The sequence below is a fragment of the Colius striatus genome, chromosome 14, assembly GCF_028858725.1.
Source record: "Colius striatus isolate bColStr4 chromosome 14, bColStr4.1.hap1, whole genome shotgun sequence".
Classification (NCBI taxonomy): Eukaryota; Metazoa; Chordata; class Aves; order Coliiformes; family Coliidae; genus Colius; species Colius striatus.
Genome location: NC_084772.1, coordinates 2,247,343 through 2,269,018, shown reverse-complemented (window position 1 = coordinate 2,269,018; position 21,676 = coordinate 2,247,343). Strand labels below are relative to the sequence as shown.

Genomic DNA, 21,676 nt, shown 5'->3' with positions numbered 1-21,676 from the left:
AGATTACACCAGCAGCAACTCCCACCAACCACTCTGCCACCACAGACCGATGGAGACGGGAGGGTGAGGCTGTGCAAGGCTGCAGGAGCACACACAGACCCTGCTGACCGACCCCCCTCCTCTCCCTGGCACACACCCCACGCTCCCCGCGCCAGCCGGGGGGACACGTTTCCTCCCGGGAGCCCCGTTGTCCCTGCCACGATGTTTTTCTTCCTGAGGTGAGAAAGTGAACGGCCTCGGGTGCCCTGCGGGAGGCACTGACGGTCACTGACCCGGCCACACAGCTCCCACTGCAGGCTGCGGGATGCTGCCGGTGCTCACTGTGCCCTGGAGGCTCTGCACGGGGCTCAGGCGGCTTACACGGGGGTTTAAATCCCACGGGCTTTACAGAAGCCCAGCGTGGTGGGGCTGGCAGGGCCCTGCAGAGCTGCTGCAGCCCCAGCCCCTGCTCCAGCAGCTGCCCCTGGCTCAGGGGGCACAGGAACGTGTCCAGCTGGGGTTGGAAACCTCCTGAGAAGGAGCCTCCACACCCTCCCTGGGCAGCCTGGGCCAGGGTCCCTCACCTCAGCACCAAAGGACTTGCTCCTTGTGTTCCAGGGGAACTGTTTGTGTTCTGGCTCATGTCCCCTTGTGCTGTCCATGGGCACCACAGAGCAAAGCCCATCCCCATCCTCCTGACACCCACCCTTGAGGCATTTCTCAGCACTGCTGAGGTGCCCCTGAGCTCAGGCTTCTCTTCCCCAGGCTCAACAGCCCCAGGGCTGCAGCCTTTCCTCCTCACACACATGTTGCAGCCCCTCAGCACCTTGCTGGCCCTGCCCTGGCCTCTCTCCAGCAGTTCCCTGTCTCTCTGGAGCTGGGGAGCCCAGAACTGACCACAGGACTCCAGCTGAAGCCTCAGCAGGGCAGAGCAGAGGGGGAGCAGAACCTCCCTCACCCTGCTGCCCACACTTGATGCCCCCAGGCTGCCAGTGGCTTCTTGCACGTTGCTGCTCATGGTTAGTTTGTTCTCACCCACCAGGTCCCTGTCCCAGAGCTGCTCTGCAGCAGGTCCCCCCCAGTCTGTGCTGCTGCAGGGGGCTGTTCCTCACCCTGGGACAGCAGCCCAGGGCTCTCCCCTGCCCACTGCTGGGCACTGAGCACAGGTTCAGTTTCACTGAACAACTCTGGGGCTGCCACCACTGCTGTTGGTCGCTGTAAACTGTCAGCAGAGCAGGATCCAGGAGGCCACAGCCACTCCTGTGGCCAGGGCCCCAGCTCAGAGCAGCAGGCAGGGATGGGAACAGCAGGGCATTTTCATACAGGGCTCTCACTGGCACCTCAGGACAGAGAAGCACCAAAAGACCAAGAACCCAGAACCCAGGAGCTGGTTGTGGCAGCTCTGGTGCGGCTCCAGCCCCCTCCCAGCCCAGCTCCTCTGTCCTGTCTCTGCCTCAGAGGCTGCTGCTGGCAACTGAGCTGAGCTGGGAGCATGGGAGGACAGGGCACTGCCGGGCAGTGACCTCCAGCAGCACAGGAAGGCTGGAGCCTCTGTGCCTACAATAGCAGCGGCACGTGCAAGGTGGATGCCGTGAGCATCTGTGCCCTGGAGTAACCAGCAGGGACACAGCAGCCCTCCCACCTCCTCCCAGGGCAAGGTCAGGCTAGCAGGAGGCAGGGCAGCTTTAAAAACAACCCAAAGAAAGGTTAAACTGGGCTAAGAGGAGGCAGGGCAAGCCTTCAGACCCAAGGGAAAGGTTAAATGGCCAAGCTGCTGTGCAGTGCTTGCAAAAGGGACCCTGGAAGATGTGCTGCTACCCACTTGCTGCGTGAGGCCCTGCACACAGACACATTCCCACCTTGCTGGGGCTCCTCCTACAACCAGGGCTGGTTTTATCCCCACACTGTGCAGAGCAGAGGCAAGGCACAAAGCCATCCATCTCTGTGCTGCACTGACCCCAACATCCAGGGTTACCCTGCAGCTGCTTCCTGAGATAAGCCTCCAGGTAGCCCAGCCACACACAGGATGGGCTCCAGCAGCCCCCACGCTGCAGCCTGGCCCTGGACCAGCACAGGGGCAAGCCTGGGGGCAAGCCCAGGGCCAGCTGCTCCCCTCACAGCCACAACAAGGCCATGGTGGATGCCTCACACCCAGCAGCAGCCCCTGCAGAGCACGCACCTCACGTTGCCCAGGGATGGGCTGTCAAGCCCCAAGCAGCAGGAATCTTGGGTTGAAGAGAGACCCAGCTTTGAAGAGAGGCTGTTTCTCACAGGGAAAACTTGTGGCCACAACAAGCAGCAAATAAACTCCATTAAAATCCCCCAGTTCACAAGCTAGCTAGCACCTGGGAGGGGAGGTCACCCAGGAGAGCTCTTTGACCATGAGATGCCACAGGGTGTTCCATGAAACTCCTCCAAACCCAACCTGGTTTCTCCTCTTCCCTACCAGTATCACCCATAACCACCTCCAAAACCCCCAAAACATAAGCTGGTCCACACAGGTGGCCCCAGTGCAGGCTGCTCCCAGCTGGGGCAGATGGGCTGGAGCCAGGCAGAGCAGAGGGCTGCTCCTGCAGCACTGACTCCACACTGCCAAACCCAGACTGAAAGAGCAAATACAACTTTCAGGGCTAAAATAAGACATTCTGGGCAGTCTCTCTGCAGACAAGACATGGGCCAAGCAGCAGCATCTCCCAGTCTTTACCCAACCCTCCTTACTTGGCCTCCAGCCCCTCAGCACAAGTCTGGGACCAGGGCTGGGGCACCTCCCTCTGATGTTCAGACATTAAATACTGGCAGCTATTTCCAGAGCTGTTTTGTGAAGCCAAGGGGTCAGAATGAGGTGATGAAGGTGCTGTTGGGGGACATGATGGGGGAAGCAGCCCTGGTGTCAGGCTCCAGCTGGCCCAACACATCTGAGGGGATCCCCTTTGTGTGTACAGCTCTGCAAATGCCACTGGCAAGATCTCACAGTGAGGGCTGGATCCCAGGGCAAAGACCCAAAGGAGGTCACAACCCTTTGCTGGGCAAGCACACAGCCCCTGGGATGTCCCCAGCTGCTGGGAACAGGGACAAGAAGCACCTGCAGAAGTGAAACAGCTCTCAGCTTATCTGCTCAGCAGCAACCTTACTCTCATCACATCTGTGGCCCTGTGCTCAGCTCATGGAGCAGGCCCTGGGTGCCACACAGGACTCCAACCACTCCTCCAGCAGCTGCTCAGCTGCAAGTTCCTGCAGCAAGAAGAAAGAATGCTGGAGCAGCCAGACCCTGCATTTCTCCCTCTGCTCCCCCCTGGGGGAAGCTGCCAGAGGCTGGCAGGAGACTGAGCAGCAGACAACCTGCTGCTCACTTTGCCATCACCACCTGCACAACCCTCTGCTTTGCAGGAAGCCCTGCACAGCCCACCCCAGCTGAAGCAGGATGGGAGCTGCAGCTGTGCTTGCAAGCACAAAGAGAACTGAAACAAACAGAACCACACAGCTTGAAGCATTAGCCAAGACAAACCCAGCTTCCTAAAGCCAGAGCCTCCAGGCCCTTTCTGTTCTCTGCCACTTGTGGCACAGCACAGGGTCATGTTATTCCCAGAAGACCCCTACACTCTTCCCACACTGGTTCAGCAGCTTTGCTCTGGAAGCTGCAAGGCTCCTTTTCCCCTGAGTTCCCTCCAGTGATTTAAGGCCCATGCTCTGTCTCACCTCCTCCCTCACCCTCCCCAACTCCTGCCTGTTGCCACTGCCTGCCTCTAGGCTGAGCTGACTCAGTCCCTCACCCTGTGAGCATCTTTTCCCCTCCTATCCCCACTCCCTTCTGCTGCTTTACCACTGAACACAAGGTGAGAGCCCATCCTGTGCCTTGCACAAGTAGCCTGCCCATTGCTGTACAGCCTGCAGGAGCACAGATATAAATGCCAGCGAGTTTTATTGCAATCAAAGCCCTTAAATCACATCAGAAATTAAAGGGACCACATGAAGTAATGCAAGAGGTGCTCTGGAGGGAGAATGCAGCCCAGTTGAACACAGGCATGGGGCTGCTTTGACTGTGCTTCCCAAAGCAGTGAGGAAGTTCCCATCTTCATTACACTCCTGCCAGGCAGAGCTGAACCCACAAACCTCTGCTGATGCATCTGTGGCTTTGTTGATTGAGATCCTACACTCAGTGTAATTTAAATAGCTTCTGAAACATTCCAACAGGAATCACATTGCACAGAAGCAGCAATTTGCTTCTCAGACGTGTTCTGCTTCGAGCCTGTGCATTTTAGCACACAAGTTCACAAGGCCAAGCCTCTACACAGGGGCCTAATAAATGCTACAGAGCAAAGTTCTTTGGCCAAGCATCTTCATCTCTAGGCTGTGAGGACTTAAGGCTTCTTTTGCAGCTTTGCTTGGTCAGTGAGAGCCAGAGGAAGGGCCATCCACTCTCACTCCAGGTTTGGAGCTGGTGTCTGATTCACTCAGACTAAAGCCTGTTGTGGTTTGAGAGAAGCAGACTGCTGACAAGTCAGTTGTGGGTCACTCCAGGCCCTTCTGGAAGAAGGGAGGCAAAGAAAGTCTTGAAAAAGACCCATGCTGTGCTCACAAAGGAAAGCTTGGCCTGCTGCAGCTCTTGGGGAGCTTGTCCCTCGTTGACTGGGGCCTCAGGTTCATCTGCTCTGGCTGCATTTCCCCCCTGCAAGAAACCAAAGCTGCTTGGTGAGTGAGATCACTTCAGCAATGCCCTCGAAGAGCCAGGTGTCAGACAGCATCTTCTGTCACCCAGATGGCACTGCCAGAAGCTAAAAAGCCTGTGAGCATCCCCAGCCAGGCACAAAGTCAAAACCCTCAAGCTGCACACTGGGGTTACTGGTTAAACTCATGCCATGTGTCCAAGAGCATTTAGGACAGACATGAAGCATCACATCAGGGGAACTGTGTGGTTATTCCCCAAGTATTGACCTTGCACTGACACCACCCAGAAGTGTCAGCTGGAAATACAAGACTCTGCTCCTGCCACAGAGGGACAGCCCAGACCCCAGCTGCAGCTACAGAACCCGCTCAGCCCACAAGGAGCCACTCTCCAGGACATCCCTCAAGGCCAGAGGCAGCTGCAAGATGCCATTCAGCCCCAAATATTTTGTGGAACAGATGAAGCAGCTACATCAAAGCAAGACTCAAGCTGCCAGTTGGTCCCTCATGGAACACAGCTTCCCAAGAAGCTTACAGAGACGTTTCTGCAGCTACATGTCATTAGCAAACTGGAATGAAAACTTCACAAGGCTTCATCATCATGGTTTGGAAACACAGGGAGACAATACCTGTAAGTTATTGTTCTGGTCCTGGTTGAGGGCAGCCTGAGGAGCAGCAGCATTGCCTGGGAAGGGTTGAAGTGCTCTTCGTCTGAAGGGGAGCCACCCACCCTGGTGCCTGGGGAAGGTGACACAGTGACACTGCTCAGACATTGCTCCTTCCTGCTGCAGCAGCAGCTGCTCAGCACATCAAGGTCTCCTTCAGCCCTGACCCAAGTACCACCATCAAGAGCCTCTCATTTAGAATTAGCAATGGTAAAACTGAAGGACTTCATGAAGCAATTATAACCTTGGCTCTCTGAGTCTGCATGGAGGAGCTGATCCTCAGCTCCAGCTTCAACCCATAGCCCTAACCACCAGGAATGCAGAGCCCCACATCCCTCCTTCCACTGGTGACCAAAGCTGGAGAGGACATGATCCTCCTCAGACAGGGCATCCCAAGCATGTCAGCTGAGGGCCCACCATCTCTGTTGTGCTCCTAAGACTTATCTCAAGCTTTTTCTCCACCCCTAGGGAGGCCCAAAGGCAACTCAGGAGACTGCACCCAGCTCAGGCAGCTCTCGAGGTAACATCCAGCAGAAGCCCCTGCATGGGGAGGTGACTCAGATGCAGGTGTCAGCTCCTCTGCCCAGGCTTCAAACACTTGTTTCTCCAACAAGCAACTTGTCATTTACTAGATGGAATGTAGGTGTGGGTCTGCTCTGCATTGCACTGAGCTCCTTGGGTGCCAGGCAGTTCTCTGGGGAGGAAACCTGCCACACCAGAAGCATGAATACCAAAGCCAGGGCAGATCCCCCACTATCACCCAACCTTCATCTACTTCCAAGCACAGGCTTATCCTTCTGGTTTTGCTAAATGCTGAGTTGCACCAGGCTAGAGGAGCAGCTCTCCCTTTCCAGGCACAAGTCACATGAAGCTCAACTGCAGCACAGAGCTCAGCACTTCAGCTCAGCACCTCTGAACACCACAGCAAACCTCCCCTGCACTTACAGGTACATCAGGACGGTGCCACCCATCACCAGGAGGAACCTGCTGACACTGGAGTAGAAGTAGACAATGTTGACAAAGACATAGAAGAGTGTTGCTGAGTAGAGCCAGTCCAGCCAGTCTCGACGGGCTCCCTCCTCCTCCTCCTCCATGATGGGACCCCCTTGGGCGTTGAGCCGCAGCTCCTGGTTGGCCACAGCATTAACTGGAGCAGCAATGTTCTGGTTGCCAGGCTGATCCTGGGCTGGGAAAGGGTCTGGGAGAGGAGCTGGAGGGGTCACTGAGGCCACTGGTATCTCCTGAGGGTGCTGTGTGTGGGATGGGTCAGCAGATGCAGCAGTAGAAGCCAAGCTGAAACCAGAGGAGAGCCAAGTGAGGCTTGGAGTTGCACCCTGTCACACCTAACACCATCCCTGAGAACTTGCACACCTGTACACACAGACTCACACCACATGCAAGGGGAAAGCAGCAAGATTAGAGGTCACAGAAGGGTTAAATTCTACCCATGACCAATAAAGATTGAGAGGAGACACTGCTCTCAGCAGCTCCCTGACAGGAGGGTGGGATAAAAGGGTCTCTGCTCCCAGTAACAAGTGACAGGACAAGAGGAAACAGCCTCAAGTTGCCCCAGGGGAGGTTGAGGTTGGAGCTGAGGCAGAACTGTTTCCCTGAGAGGGGTGTGAGCCCCTGTGCCAGGCTGCCCAGGGAGCTGGGGGAGTGCCCAGCCCTGGAGGGATCCCAAAGCTGAGGTGCTGAGGGCTGTGGGTCAGTGCTGGGCTGGGCAGGGCTGGGACTGCAGCAGCTTACAGGGCTTTGCCAACCCACAATTGTGTGATTTACACTCCAGACACCTGCCCTCCCAGGAAGAGTCAGATCTGCCATTTGCCACTTCAAAAGCAGCAGCCTGAGCAGTGAGCAGAGCACAGTCAGAGGGACATTCCCACCCCATTCAGTGGGAGCTGGAACAAGAGTCTTCCACACAGCACCAGAAGAGGAAGCAGTGCCAGAAGCTCTCCATGGCCATGTGCTACAGTTACTACTTCCCCCTGCTAGCTTGGGACACAAAACTTACTATTGCATGTAGTATTGTCTTGCATAAATCTGCTGAAGCCAGGACATCTGGAGCATGCTGTAGGTTGTGTAAGCAGAGAAGCCAGGAGCCACACTGTGCAAGGGATGCTGAGGGGGTTCCAACCTTAGTGAGAAGTTGAACACAGCCATTAGTAAATCCTGGACCAACTGCAAGTCATTTGTTACAGGGCAGTGGAAACAGCTTCATTTTGTGCATCCAAATGCCAGTCTTACTCCTTCCTCTGGAGTATTACAGACATCTCCTCACCCATGTGGGCAGAGGGAAGATTCTCACCTAACACAGCAGTGCCTGTAACTCCTTCCACATGCACCAGAGCTCTTCTGTGCCAGCTCATCACCTCAGGCCCACGCTGCAGACTTCAGGCAGCTGGCATGGGGAGCTGGCACCCAACACAAAGACAACACTCTAAAAGCCCTAGTGATGTACACAGCAGTTGTATTTACCTGTTCCTGGCTTCTGCTGAAGGCTGGGCACCAGAGGGGCGTCTCAGATGGTCACCATTTGAGGAAGGCTCTTGACTAGCTCCTGAGGATAACTTTGGCTGGTCAGCTTTAACCTAGGGACAGTTGAAGTGAGGTTACCTCAGGACAATGCACAAGGTAACTGCTACACTATAACTACCCTGCATGGTGCCTCTGGGTGCTGCCACAAGCACCTCCATCAGTATTTTAAAGCTCCTTATGAAAGCTCTTTGTCATGTCAAAGGAAAACTGCCTCAATTTGCACCAGAGGAGGTTTAGCTGGGATCTCAGGAAACACTTTGTGATTGGAAGGCTTGTCCAGCACTGGGACATGCTGGAGTCTATTTAAGAGACATGTAGTTGTGGCAGCAGGTCCCAGCTGCTTATCAGAGTGTAACTGGAAGAAACAAGAGGGAACTGCACCCAAGCCTTTCAGCTGTGCTGTACCTGCACACACAAACTGCTGCACACAGAGTTCAGGAGCTGTTCTGTGGCAGCCCATCTAACAGCCAGACCCAAGGTGGGTCACATCAAACAACCACCAGACACAGGTAGGATAAGCTCCAGTTGCCTAGAAAGGGCAAACACACCTCTAGACATATCAGCACACTCAGTGGGATGGAAAAAAATGGGTTTGGCCATTTTCACTTAAGGCCAGTAAGTGCAGAGGCTCATCCTTGGCTTCCTCTCTCCAGGCTGAGTCACTAATGGGAGCAAGGGAGGGCTTCAGCCAGCAGCCTCCTTCCTTCCCAACAGATCAGAACCACTTCCACCGCTGTGCCACCTTCCCCAGAGAGCCAGGAACACGCCTCAAACCCCATTTGAATTCAGCAGAAAGCATTTCTCCTCTGAGCAGCCTGCTACAGCTAGATCACAGCCTGGTTATTTAACAGATGCCAGGAGACTCTTCACTGAGGAACTGCAGAGTCAGGTTTTTACTCAGCTTAATCCAAACACCAGTTGTCACAAGTGCCAGCATCACAAGTGCTCTGCAGCAGCAGTGAGCTTTAAAGCAGACACTGCACACTTCCCCTTTCCAGGCAGAGCCCTCAGTTGCAGAGGATGTTAACAGCACAAGTACCTCTGCACTGCTTCCTTCCACGCTGGCAGGAGTCCTGACCCTGTACACCAAGTGCAGAGCATGCAGCTCCCCGTGCTGAAAGGGAAAGGAAGGGAAGTTAAAGCACAATCCTCTCCCCTGACACAGCTCAGCACGTCATAAAAGGTATTTTTTTGGATACCTTTGGCAGCAGCTCTCTCAGATACTGATGATCAAGCAGCAGCTTCCCAGAATAGATCAGCTTTTGATCCTCTTCAGCCTTTGAAGGAAGAAAACAAAGGGAATGGGCTGAGTTGCTGTGCCAAGCACATGTGAAGCCTGGCTGACAGGCTGCCCCGAGGCTGGGAGCAGCCCCCCACAGCACGGGGAGCAGGCAAACGCTGCTGATGCCACCACAGCAACACTGAGCTCTGTGTCAGCAGGAGGATGGAGAGCACCTCTGGCAAAGGGGCTGCCTTTGCTACACGCTCCTGACAAGAACATCCGTGTTCCCAGGAGGGTGGGGGGCACCCTCTGATCTCATGGATAGAGGAGAGGGGTCGTGTACAGCCCCTGCCCGCCGGGAGCCGCATCTGCCACAGCGAGGGCAGGGGCAGTCCGTGTCCTGGAGCCCGGCCCCGCAACGCCCGCGGCTGGACGGGAACCAACTGCTGCCTTCGCACCCTCAGACACCCCCGTGCCCCCCGTTACCCGCCCGCCCGGCTTCCAAAGCCCAACACGCCGGGAGGAGCCTGAGCGCAGCCGCACCGCACCAGCGCTCCCCGCGCCCGCCGCCCCCGCAGCGGGCGGTTAATGGTTAACCACGGCCGGCGCGGCCGCCGGGCTGATGCAACCGGGGCACCGCGAGGGGCAGCGGCCGGCGGGGCGCAACCGGGGCGGCTGATGCAACCGGGGCACCGCGAGGGGCCGCGGCCGGCGGGGCGCAACCGGGGCGGCCGATGCAACCGGGGCACCCGCGAGGGGCTGCGGCCGGCGGGGCGCAACCGGGGCACCCGATGCAACCGGGGCGACCGATGCAACCGGGGCACCGCGAGGGGCTGCGGCCGGCGGGGCGCAACCGGGGCACCCGATGCAACCGGGGCGACCGATGCAACCGGGGCACCGCGAGGGGCAGCGGCCGGCGGGGCGCAACCGGGGCACCCGATGCAACCGGGGCACCGCGAGGGGTCGCGGTCGGCGGGGCGCAACCGGGGCGGCCGATGCAACCGGGGCACCCGATGCCACCGGGGCACCGCGAGGGGCATCGGCCGGAGGAGCCCAACCGGGGCACCCGATGCCACCGGGGCACCGCGAGGGGCATCGGCCGGAGGAGCCCAACCGGGGCACCCGATGCCACCGGGACACCCGCGAGGGGCAGCGGCCGGAGGAGCGCAACCGGGGCGACCGATGCCACCGGGGCACCGCGGCCGGAGGGGCTCAGCCGGGACGTGCCCGGGAGCCCCACGGCAGCTCCATCACCGCACACACACACACACACACACACACACGCACTCCCCACATCCCCCTGTTCGCCCCGCAGCGCGGGCCGAGGGTCGCGCCCTCACCGGGGCGTCGGGCACGAGGCGGCGCAGCTCGGCCTTGAGGCGGCGCACGGTCCAGGCGGGGCAGGCGCGGAGGCGGAGGTCGGGGTGCCGGTGCGTGGGGCTGCGCACCAGCAGCGGCAGCGGCTCCATGGCGGGCGCGGGACCGACAGCACCGGCGGCGGCGACGGCGGCTCCCCCCGCGCGCGGCCCCGCGGCTTTATAGGCGCGCCCCGAGCCCCGCCCCGCCGCAGGGCCGTGGTGGCCGCTGCTGATTGGCTGCGGCGGGAGATGGGGGCGAGAGGGTGCTACGTGGGCCAATAGAATGGAGCCCCGCGGCGGGAGGCGGAGGAGCTGATTGGGCGGGGGAGGGGGGCGTGGCTACAGCGGGATCCGCCCCCAAACACCGCCCCAGCCGGGCCGGGGCCACTGGACGGGGAGGGGCGGGACGGGACGGGGCGGGACGGGACGGGACGGGACGGGACGGGGCGGGGCGGGACGGGACGGGACGGGACGGGGCGGGGCGGGACAGGGCGGGGCGGGACGGGACGGGGCGGGGCGGGGCGGGACGGGACGGGACGGGACGGGGCGGGGCGGGGCGGGGCGGGACGGGGCGGGACGGGACGGGACGGGACGGGCGGCCGCTGCCAGCGCCGGTGCCACTGTCCCCGCCGGCTCCAGGCCCCCGCCCGCCCGTGCTCTGCCGCGGCCGCTCCCGCAGCCGCCCGCCCGGGCATGGAAACGCGGGTCCCACCGCCGGCGACGCGGCTTGCGTGCGGTGCTCGGGGCCCGCGGAGCACAGGGGCTGCGGGCTCTCGGTGCCCTGCTCGGGCAGAGCTCCGGCCACCACCTCGACGGCTCCATTTTCCGCTCAGGGCTCTGTAGGAGCCTCAGCCCGAGCCGGGGCGGGGGGCGGCTCTGTCCCTCGGGTCGCTCCAGTGAATGTGCACCGTTCCCTGCCCGTTCCCCGCCCGTTCCCGGTGCGGGCCCGGTGGTGAGCCTGCGGGGACAGGACACGCCGTGCTGCAGTGTGAAAAGGGGAGAATTCCACACGGTATCGCTGCCGACAGCACCGCCCGTCCAAAGGCAGAGGAGCAGCCTCCGAGCGCTCCTCCCCGCGCCCGGCTGCCTTCGGGATGTGATGCGGCGGCGGCAATGATGCTGGTGCACCAGGAGGGGTCTAACGAGCTCCGCAGGGACGTGATGTGACGTGCGGAGTCCTTCCCTCTCCCTGCCAGCAGCCCCCGCTTGCTCTGCGGCTTGCATTAGCCTCTCGCTGTTTCGCGGCAGCCCCAAGGCGAGGGATGAGTCCGCAGCCAGTACCACATCGTGCACCCAGAGAAGACACTTTGGCCAGGGGTCGTATCCCCACGACCCCCTCGCAGAAGCGCCGGGCCACGGGGCTGAGCACGGAAAACACACAGGGACGAGCCGAGCCGGGGTGTGGTGTGACCCTCCTCCCGCGGCCGGGCTGCCGGGGCACGGGCAGCACCACCGAGCCCGTCGCTGCGTGGCAGCCCTCCCCGGGACAAGGGTCACGGTGACTTTGCTGCTCGCTGGCTTGCAGCCTCTGCTCGGTGTCCGAGAGGGCGGCAGGGACAGGGCAAAGCTGTGGAGATACAGCCCGGCTCCTCCGGCTCTGCGTCCCTTTGCAGGGACCCTCCGTGCCGTGTGTGCCCGTGGGCATCACAGCACCCATCCTGCCTCGAGCTCCAGCTCCCGTGTTTCTCCCCACACTGCCACAGAGAAGGGGGACAGCTCAGCCCATCGCTCCCCCCCGCCCCAGCCCTGGCTATGGCTGGGAAAACCACCAAGCACGTGGGAACAAGCAGACCTGATCCCAGCATTGCCTGGCGGCTGGAGGAGCCACCTCCCGAGCCACCACCAGCCCCGGTGCCACCCCTCAGCACCCCCACAGAGCCAGGCCCTGGCTGCAATCACCCGAAGCAGCCAAAAACTGGTGTGGTTCTGAAGCTGGTGGACACTCTGGGACACTTGGTAGCCCGTGCTCTGGTCCCAGAGGCTGACTCAGAGCTCCTGGTACTAAGGCAAACCAAACCACTGCCCCGATACTCTCTTGGCTTTGGTCTCGGTGGGTTTGGAGCAGGAGATAAGTCACCCCACTGTCCTGCTGAACACTCCCGCTTACCAAAAGTGGAGATGAAGGGCTGCAAGCTGCGTTTACACTGCAGCCCGTGTAAACATTGACCCTTGTGCAAACCAGGATTATCTCCCTGACCTCAACACAATCCCCCTGTTCAAAAACCAGCACAAACTGGGCGTGTGGGAGGGAATTGCTGCTGCTTTACAGCCCTGTGTGTGCCACTCGCGTGGTGAGCAGCAATCTGGAGCAGCCTTTGCTGGCCCGGGGCTGGTGGCACAGGGGAGGGAGCAGCCAGGAGCCGCTGCAGCGGGGATGGGGAGTGACTCTGCTGCGGTTTGGTGTCTCCAAAGGTGGCTCTGCGGGCTGGGGCAGGGCGAGCAGCAGAGGCCGGCTGAGCGTTTCGCGGTGCTGCCCCGTCGTGCCGCAGGTTTCTTGCAGCCCGTCAAGCAGCCGAAGAGCTCCCGGCGGGGCCTGCGAGGAAGCAGCTGCCGGCGCCTCTCCCAGCATTTCTGCGCCATCACAAAGCCGGTTCTGCGGGAGACGCATCCCACGGGCATTGCCCGCGGAGCCGACGCGGCAGCACCCGACGAGAGCGGCGCCGGGACGGGCCCCGAGACGCCGGCGCTTCGCCGCTCGCCTCTGCCGCCTCTCGCTCGTCCCGCAGCCCGCTGCAGCAGCTCGGCCTCGGAAGGGCCGATCGCCCGGCAGCCCCGGGGCAGAGCCCCCCGCGCCACCGTGTGGCCCGGGCTGCGGCCCCCCGCCCCGCTTGAGGGGTGCCCGGCGGCCGCAGCACGTTGGCACCGAGCCCCGGGCTCCTGGCAGCGGGCGGAGGAGTGAGGGGCGTGGGGACGGGGCTCCCCTCCCGCGTGGGGACCGGGGTCCCGCCGCTGGCACCCGTGGGGACAAAGCGGGGCTGGTGGCGGCGTGCCGGAGCCCGAGGTGCCCGAGGAGGGGCGGAGCGGGGCCGGGAGGGACCCGACATCCCCCCGCAACCCCCCGCATCGTGTGTGTGTGTGTGTGTGCGGGGTGTGTGTGATCCCTCCCTGCATCTCGTGTGTGCGCGGGGATGGGGGTATGTGTGTGTGTGTGCGGGGTGTGTGCGTGTGTGGGGGTGTATAATCCCTCCCGCATCGTGTGTGTGTGCGGGTGTGTGTGTACGGGTGTGTGTGTGTGATTCCCCCCGCGCATCGTGTGTGGGTGTGTGTGTGTGTGATCCCCTCCCTGCATCGCGTGTGTGCGCGGGGATGGGGGTATGTGTGTGTGTGTGCGGGGTGTGTGCGTGTGTGGGAGTGTATAATCCCTCCCGCATCGTGTGTGTGTGCGGATGTGTGTGTGCGGATGTGTGCGCGGAGGGGGATGTGTGTGTGACATCCCTCCTGCATCGTGTGTGTGTGTCTGTGTGTGTGTGACTCCCCTCGCATCGTGTGTGTGTGCGGATGGGGGTGTATATGCGGGATGTGTGTGCGAGTGGAGGGTGAATATGCGGGATGTGTGTGTGCGGATGAGGGTGTATATGCGGGGTGTGTGTGCGGATGGGGGTGTATATGCGGGATGTGTGTGTGTGTGCGGATGAGGGTGTATGTGCGGATGGGGGTGTATATGCGGGATGTGTGTGTGTGCGGATGGGGGGTGTATATGCGGGGTGTGTGTGTGCTCGGATGGGGGTGTATATGGGGGGGTGTGTGTGCGGATGGGGGTGTATATGCGGGGTGTGTGTGCAGATGGGGGTGTATATGCGGGGTGTGTGTGTGTGTGTGTGTGCGGATGAGGGTGTATGTGCGGGTGGAGGGTGAATATGCGGGATGTGTGTGTGCGGAGGGGGGTGTATATGCGGGGTGTGTGTGCGGATGAGGGTGTATGTGCGGGTGGAGGGTGAATATGCGAGATGTGTGTGTGCGGAGGGGGGTGTATATGCGGGGTGTGTGTGCTCGGATGGGGGGGTTGTGTGTGGATATGAGGGTGTATATGCGGGGTGTGTGTGGATATGAGGGTGTATATGCGGGGTGTGTGTGGATATGAGGGTATATATGCGGGGTGTGTGTGTGTGTGCGGATGAGGGTGTATGTGCGGGTGGAGGGTGAATATGCGGGATGTGTGTGTGCGGAGGGGGGTGTATATGCGGGGTGTGTGTGCGGGTGGGGGGTGTGTGTGGATATGAGGGTGTATATGCGGGGTGTGTGTGCGGATGGGGATGTATTTTCGGGGGGGATCCGTTCCTGCCCCGGCCCCGCCCCCGTTGCCACGGCGACGTTGTCAGCGCCCGGGCTCCGCCCCCGCCGCGGCTGAGCCAATGGCCGGGGCCGCCGGGGCCGCCGGCGCTGCCGTCACGGCCGGTGAAGATCCCCCGTGGCCGCGGGAGCGGCGGTGGCGGCGGCGCGGCCCCGTGGCCCGGCGCGGCCCGGCGCGGCCCCGCAGCATGGCCAAGCACCACCGCACGCCCGCGCGCGCCGCCGAGCCCGTCATCGAGGTCAAGAGCAAGGTAAGCGCCCCCCCGCGCCGCGCCCGCTGCCGGTACCGGCTCCGCCGGCCGCGCCGCCCCCCGCGCCGGGCAGCACACGTGCGGGGCCCCGGGCAGCCGGCGCTGGGCCCCGGGCCGCCGGCTCCGCTCCGCGTCCCTGCCCGGCGCTGCGGCGGCGGCCCCCGGGGCCTCCCCGCGCCCGGCCCGGCCCCGTGCCGCCACCGTGCGCTCTGTCGGGCCCCGGACCCGCTCGGCGCCGCCGGCACCGGCCGCGGGAGCGTCACCGCGGAGCTCTCGCCAGATGCGCTGCCGGTGGCCGCGGGGCGCGGGGTGGCCCCGGCGGGGCGAGTGCGTTGGTTGCCCACCTCGCCCAGGCGTGCCCCCGGCCAGACGTGCACCCTCGGCAGGGCTCTTGGCTCTGGCAGCCCCAGATGTGCACCCTCGGCAGGGGTCCCGGCTCTGCCAGCCCCAGATGTGCACCCTCGGCATTGTCCCTGCTCTGCCAGCCCCAGACGTGCACCCTCGGCAGGGCTCCCTGCTCTGCCAGCCTCAGATGTGCACCCTCGGCATTGTCCCGGCTCTGCCAGCCCCAGACGTGCACCCTCGGCAGGGCTCTTGGCTCTGGCAGTGCCCAGACGTGCACCCTCGGCAGGGCTCTTGGCTCTGGCAGTGCCCAGACGTGCACCCTGGGCAGGGTTATGGGCTCTGCCAGCCTCAGATGTGCACCCTCGGCAGGGCTCCCTGCTCTGGCAGCCCCAGACGTGCACCCTCGGCAGGGCTCCCTGCTCTGGCAGCCCCAGACGTGCACCCTCGGCAGGGCTCCCTTATCTGGCAGCCCCAGACGTGCGGCCGCAGCGAGGGATGACCCCCGCACCCAGATGCGCACGCCCGTCGGGCGTGAGCTTGCCCAGGTGTGGTCTCCCCAGACGTGTTTGCCTCCCCAGATGCGCGGTGCTCTCTCGGCACCCCCTTGCCCTGCCGTGCCCTCCTTCCTCAGCTGTAAACCCCTCAAGCCGTGACATCCCCCTGGCACGCCTCTGAACCGGCCTCCCCTGGCTTGGGATGAGGGAGGCAATGACCGAGGCTCCCCAGACGCCTCGGCAGCACCCGAGTCACAGTCAGCGGCTCCCAATGACACGGTGCCCACCGTGGCTGGTGCCACGGCCAGAGGGTCCTTCCTCTGCTCCCCGGGCACCTCCCCATCCCACCGCTCCGGTGTTTGGGCGGGAGAACAAACATGCTGAGCATTTGGGAAGGGCTTTGGCCGAGCATCACCCCTGCCCTGGTGCTGCCGGGGCTGCGGGGCCAGCGGTGCCCCAGGGCCGCTCTGCATCGCTCCTGCCCAGCCTCCCTCGTGCCCAGCCTCCCTTTCCTCCTCCTCCTGCCCCGCAGTTCGATGCCGAGTTCCGCCGCTTCGCCATGAAGCGCTCGGGGGCTGGCGGCTTCCAGGAGTTCTACCGCCTGCTGCAGACCGTGCACCAGATCCCGCGCCTGGACGTGCTCCTGGGCTACACCGACGTGCACGGCGACCTCCTGCCCATCAACAACGACGACAACTACCACAAAGCCCTGTCCTCCGCCAACCCCCTGCTCAGGGTCATCATCCAGAAGAAGGGTAAGTGGGAGACGACGAAGGGCTGCGGATCCCTGCTGAGCCCCCTGAAGGGAGATGAGCCGTGCTGGGGGCAGGGGGAGCTGCCCACGGACCCTCAGCCACCGCTTCGGTGGGCAGCAGCGGGAGGCTCCCTGAGGCTCTCCCCAGCAGCCCTTCCCCGTGGCAAGGGCCCCTGTGCCAGCCTGCCCCGCGTGTCCCGGCCAGCAGAGGCGAACCCTGGCGCTTGCCCGGCTTTGGAGCGGCGTTTGCAGCCGGGTGCGCTGGGCTGGCGTTCCCCAGCCCCGTCCGGCTCCCTGCCCCTGGCACAGCTCTCGGGGTGCTGCTGGGTTGTTGGCGGGGGGGGGGGAGGAGGCTCATCTCCTCCCCAGCAGCCCCGGGGCTCGCCCCGACCGCAGCGGCGTGTTCCAGGAGAGCAGCTTCCTCGCAAACCCATCATGATAGCAGTGCGCCGGTGAGGGTGAAAGCCTCCGGGTGACAAACAGCCCTGGCATGTCTCCTCTCCGCTGGGGAGACGAGCCTGTCCCTTTCCACCCAGGCTCCTGACACCGAGGCTTTCTCTTTAGTAGCACCATCAAGAGTGATGCCAGAGCCCGTTTCCCCACCATGGTGCCCAGAGTGACTCGTGCCATGGTGTGAGGTCCCCGAGCTCCTGGTGTGAGGTCCCCGAGCTCCCGGGCGCTGCAGGATGCCCTGGGCACACGTTCCCTCTGTGGCCAGTGGCGATGCAGGCGTCTGGCAGGAGGGAGCTGGAGCCCGTGGTGTGCTCAGGGGCTGCCACCACTGAGCCATCCCCTGCTCCTGGACACGGGCTGAGGCAGCAGAGCCGGTGCGGGGCTGGGGAACGCCTGTGGGTGCTTGTGCCAAGGTGGCACAGTGCAGAGAGCGGGCACCCAGCGCCCTGCTGAGCCCCTGCACCCGGCTGTGCCCACGGGAGAGGTCGGGAGCGAGCCCGGGGTGAGTCACAGCTGATTTAACATGGATCCAGGTCACCCCGGGCTTGGGCTGTGGTGGAACCAGTCGGGGCCGGGGAGGAGCCGTCCCGGCGGGGCTGCACCGGGGCTGCACCGGGGTGCAGCCCCGGTGCAGCCCCGCCGGGACGGCTCCTCCCCGGCCCCGACCGAGGCTGCAGCTCGGCCGCTGGCCGTGGGGTGAAGCTGTCCCCGTGGGGCAGCCCAGCCGGGGCCGGTGGCGCTGGCTGTGCTCGGGGGCAGGGCAGGGGGAAGCTGGCACATCCCCGGGGCGCTGGTCCTGCCTGGCCGGGCTGCTCGCAGCCCCTCCGAGCAGCCGGGCGCTGAAATAGCTGTGGGAAAGCCTCCACCGCCCTTCCCCGAGCTAAAAATACGCCGGGCTGCGTGTGCAGGGAGATATTTATACCACAGGAGCCCTGGCAGGCTGGCGAGGCTGGGGAGGAACCCTGCGGCCCCCTGGGCTCGGGGCCAGCCCCTGCGCCCTGCTCAGTGCCGGCTGCTGCTCTGGGGCTACGCGGCGGCCAGAGCCCGGCTGCCCCGTGCACGGGGATGGGGAGGAAGCACAGAGCCCAGGAGATGCTCCCCAGCACCTGGGGAACGCGGAGCTGGGCCCCACGGAGCTGCCCCAGGGCAGGGAGGGTGCGGTGGAACCCTGTGGGGTGGTGCCAGATGGTGGAATAAGAGACGGTGGCGCAAATCACAGTTTGGGATGTTCAAGGGATGCCGCAGCCCTGCAATGGGGCTCCAGGAGGTGGGGAAGTCTCTGGCCTTGGGGATGGCATCGCACTGTGCCAGCCAAAGCCTTGCTCCCACGGGGACCAGCGAGTCCAGGGCCAGCTCACGGGGATGGAGTGTCCCCCTGGGCAGCTCCCTCGCCCCAGACTGGAGCACAGCCTGGCAGGGCTGGCAGCTCTAGTGTTAAACTGCACTTTGGCTTAAAGAGTGATTAAGGCTGAATCACCAGCCCCGGATCTCACTAATCCTGAGCCTTGTGTGCTCTGGGTAATCCCAGGAGATGGGCCCATGGAGACAGCAGAAGCTGCAGGAAAAGCCAGGGAGGTGCTCTGGGGTAGCAGAGGCGGTGAGCAGGGCACGCCTGGAGCCAGGCTGTGCTCAGGGATGGCCAAGGACAGCACAAGGGGCAACGGGGGCAAGCTGCAACAGAAGAGGTTCCAAAGAGGGTGGCAAGCTTATGGGATGAATCACCTAGATAAAGAAAATGGTCTTCAGTGGAGAGAGTCGAGTTGTGGGCTTCCAGTCTTGGACAGTGCTCCCCCCAGCATAACAAAATGCATACCTGTCACACAGAGAGGGTGATGGAATTTACTTTTACCAGGGGAACTGCTGGGGAGAGGCCAGGGCAGGGACAGCAAGATGCTGAGGGGCTGGAACATGTGTGTGAGGAGGAAAGGCTGCAGCCCTGGGGCTGTTGAGCCTGGGGAAGAGAAGCCTGAGCTCAGGGGCACCTCAGCAATGCTGAGAAATGCCTCAAGGGTGGGTGTCAGGAGGATGGGGATGGGCTTTGCTCTGTGGTGCCCAGGGACAGCACAAGGGGTAAGGGACATGAGCCAGAACACAAACAGTTCCACTTAAACACAAGGAGCAAGTGCTTTGGTGCTGAGGTGAGGGAGCCCTGGCCCAGGCTGCCCAGGGAGGGTGTGGAGGCTCCTTCTCAGGTTTCCAACCCCAGCTGGACACGTTCCTGTGCCCCCTGAGCCAGGGGAAGCTGCTTGAGCAGGGGCTGGGGCTGCAGCAGCTCTGCAGGGCCCTTCCAACCCCTTCTATTCTGAGATTCAAGTACAAACCTCCCCCTTAGGATTATGTTTAGTCTCTCAGTGTTGTGCAGCTGGGGGAGAGAAAGTCCTGCATTAGATCTATTGATCTTTAGCAGAGGGTTTGGACTAGATGATTTTGATAGGTCCCTTCCAACCCCTACCATTCTGTGATTCTAAAGGAACATTTCACCCCAAGATGCTGTACCCAATCCTGGTTTGGGAAGAGCAGGGCCCAGGCTGGAGCCAGGCTGTGCTCTGGGATGCCAATGACAGGACAAGGGGCAACAGGGACAAGCTGGAACAGAAGAGGTTCCAAAGAGACACAAGGTTTCTTCCCTGTTGAGGTGAGGGAGCACTGGCAGGGGCTGGGCTGTGGAGGCTCCTTCTCTGGGGATGTTCAACCCCAGCTGGAGGAGTTGCTGTGCTCCTGGTGCTGCTGTGGCAGGGGGGTTGCACTGGATGAGCTTTGGAGGTCCCTTGCATCCCCTGAGGATGTGACTCTGCCCTGAGCCCCACGCTGCCTGACTCACCTCCCCCCTCACTCCCTCCAGCAGAGTCCGAGGCCGGCGTCTTCGCCTCCAACTCCCTGCAGCGGAAGAAGAAGGGGCTGCTGCGGCCGGCGCAGTGCCGCGCCAAGCCCGGGCTGCTCATCGGGCTGCCGCAGGACTTCCGCCAGATCTCGTCCATCATCGACGTGGACATCCTGCCCGAGAGCCACCGGCGCGTGCGCCTGCACAAGCACGGCTCCGACAAGCCCCTGGGCTTCTACATCCGCGACGGCGTCAGCGTGCGCGTGGCCCCCCACGGCGTCGAGAAGGTGCCCGGGGTCTTCATCTCCCGCCTGGTGAAGGGCGGCTTGGCCGAGAGCACGGGGCTGCTGGCCGTCAGCGACGAGATCCTGGAGGTCAACGGTATCGACGTGGCCGGCAAGTCCTTGGACCAAGTGACGGATATGATGGTGGCCAACAGCCACAACCTCATCATCACCGTCAAACCGGCCAACCAGCGCAACAACGTCATCCGCGGCAGCAAGGCGTCGGGCAGCTCGGGGGTGTCCACGGACAGCACCCCCAGCCAGCACACCCCCAGCCCGGCCTCGCACTACCTGGGCAACTCCAGCGCGGCCGAGAGCGACGAGGAGGGCGACCTGGTCATCGAGAGCGACGGCGCGGCGCGCTACGAGCCCGGCGGCTGCCCCAACGGCGGCCCCAGCCACGGACCCCTCCGGCGCAGCCTCTCCCCGAGGGGCTCCCTCCAGTCCCTGGGCAGCCACGACGGCAGCCCCGGCCGGGGGGACGGCGGCCTCCTCACCCTATAGCCTCAGCCCGCGGCCTGGGGGTGCTGGTGGGCTGGGGGGGTGGGAGGGGGGTGTGCTGCCCCGCCAGCCGCAGCCCCGGCCGTCCCTCGGGGCCACTCGCCCCGCTGCTGGATGGGGGTTTCATTGTTTTATGCCAATATGCATCATGAGTTAATATATTGCCATGGACAGTAAAAACCTTTTCTAGAAAGCAGCCCCTGGGCCCTGCCTGGCATCACCCTGGCACCAGACCCCCCAGCCCCAGGGCGGGCACGACCCCCGCCAGCCCCACCAGCCGTGGGCCAGCGTGAGCCCCGTGGCTGGCTCTGCAGGTCCTGGGGCAGGAGGGAGATGGCAGGGGAGCAGCACCCCTGGCTGTGGGGCACAGGGTGGCTGTGCTGGGGGAGCTGCTGCAGGGAAGACAGAGGTTTGGGGGGAGGCTGGGGCACATCTCCGGCCTGTGGCATGTGGCTGAGCTGTTCTGGGCAGTGAGGCTGGCATCCCAGTGCAATGAGCCCTCGACTGGCATCCCAGTGCAATGAGCCCTGGCCTGGCATCCCAGTGCAATGAGCCCTCGACTGGCATCCCAGTGCAATGAGCCCTGGCCTGGCATCCCAGTGCAGTGAGCCCTGGACTGGCATCCCAGTGCAATGAGCCCTGGCCTGGTCACCCAGTGCAATGAGCCCTGGACTGGCATCCCAGTGCAATGAGCCCTGGCCTGGTCACCCAGTGCAATGAGCCCTGGCCTGGTCACTCAATGCAATGAGCCCTGGCCTGGTCACCCAATGCAGTGAGCCCTGGACTGGTCACCCAATGCAATGAGCCCTGGACTGGTCACCCAATGCAATGAGCCCTGGCCTGGCATCCCAGTGCAATGAGCCCTGGCCTGGTCACCCAGTGCAATGAGCCTTGGCCCACCCTGTTCCCAGCTGGTCCCTGCCACGGTGCCCTTGCTGCACAGGGGACACGCTGGTGGCATCTGCAGGTTGTGAGGGGCACCCAGGGGGCAGCAGCACCCTGCCCCACACTCAGCCCTGGTGAAACTGCTGGGGTGGCTCAGCACCAGCCCCCTGCTCA

The 21,676-nt window shown here is 62.9% G+C and overlaps 2 protein-coding genes across 4 annotated transcripts; one reads left to right on the top strand and one right to left on the bottom strand.

Moving 5' to 3' along the window:
• Positions 1-3,881: 3,881 nt before the first annotated feature.
• On the bottom strand, positions 3,882-10,568 carry HERPUD1 (homocysteine inducible ER protein with ubiquitin like domain 1). Of its 2 annotated transcripts, XM_062007779.1 has the most exons (8): positions 10,407-10,568; positions 9,044-9,121; positions 8,884-8,958; positions 7,785-7,897; positions 7,321-7,443; positions 6,252-6,599; positions 5,271-5,379; positions 3,882-4,645 (listed from the first exon to the last, which is right to left on the bottom strand). In XM_062007779.1, exons 1-8 carry the CDS (start codon positions 10,533-10,535, stop codon positions 4,478-4,480), a joined length of 1,143 nt encoding a protein of 380 aa, XP_061863763.1. In that variant the 5' UTR covers positions 10,536-10,568; the 3' UTR covers positions 3,882-4,477. The 2 variants fall into 2 exon arrangements, with proteins under 2 accessions (XP_061863763.1, XP_061863764.1); XM_062007780.1 differs by lacking the exon at positions 5,271-5,379.
• Positions 10,569-14,869: 4,301 nt separating this feature from the next.
• PARD6A (par-6 family cell polarity regulator alpha) lies at positions 14,870-20,827 on the top strand. Of its 2 annotated transcripts, none has more exons than XM_062007786.1 (3): positions 14,870-14,965; positions 16,337-16,559; positions 19,857-20,827. In XM_062007786.1, exons 1-3 carry the CDS (start codon positions 14,903-14,905, stop codon positions 20,618-20,620), a joined length of 1,050 nt encoding a protein of 349 aa, XP_061863770.1. In that variant the 5' UTR covers positions 14,870-14,902; the 3' UTR covers positions 20,621-20,827. The 2 variants fall into 2 exon arrangements, with proteins under 2 accessions (XP_061863770.1, XP_061863769.1); XM_062007785.1 differs by having other exon boundaries at positions 19,854-20,827.
• The last annotated feature ends 849 nt before the right edge of the window (positions 20,828-21,676 follow it).

What these genes read in the sequence shown, in the direction of transcription:
- HERPUD1 (XM_062007779.1), bottom strand. Translation starts at nt 10,535, where the DNA reads ATGGAGCCGCTGCCGCTGCTGGTGCGCAGCCCCACGCACCGGCACCCC. An exon ending in TGAGAGAGCTGCTGCCAAAG is followed by an intron (nt 8,959 to 9,043) that starts GTATCCAAAAAA and finishes TTTCCCTTTCAG; the next exon opens with CACGGGGAGCTGCATGCTCT. An exon ending in ACCAGAACAATAACTTACAG is followed by an intron (nt 4,646 to 5,270) that starts GTATTGTCTCCC and finishes GGTTTCTTGCAG; the next exon opens with GGGGGAAATGCAGCCAGAGC.
- PARD6A (XM_062007785.1), top strand. Translation starts at nt 14,903, where the DNA reads ATGGCCAAGCACCACCGCACGCCCGCGCGCGCCGCCGAGCCCGTCATC. An exon ending in TCATCGAGGTCAAGAGCAAG is followed by an intron (nt 14,966 to 16,336) that starts GTAAGCGCCCCC and finishes CCTGCCCCGCAG; the next exon opens with TTCGATGCCGAGTTCCGCCG. An exon ending in GGTCATCATCCAGAAGAAGG is followed by an intron (nt 16,560 to 19,853) that starts GTAAGTGGGAGA and finishes CACTCCCTCCAG; the next exon opens with CAGAGTCCGAGGCCGGCGTC.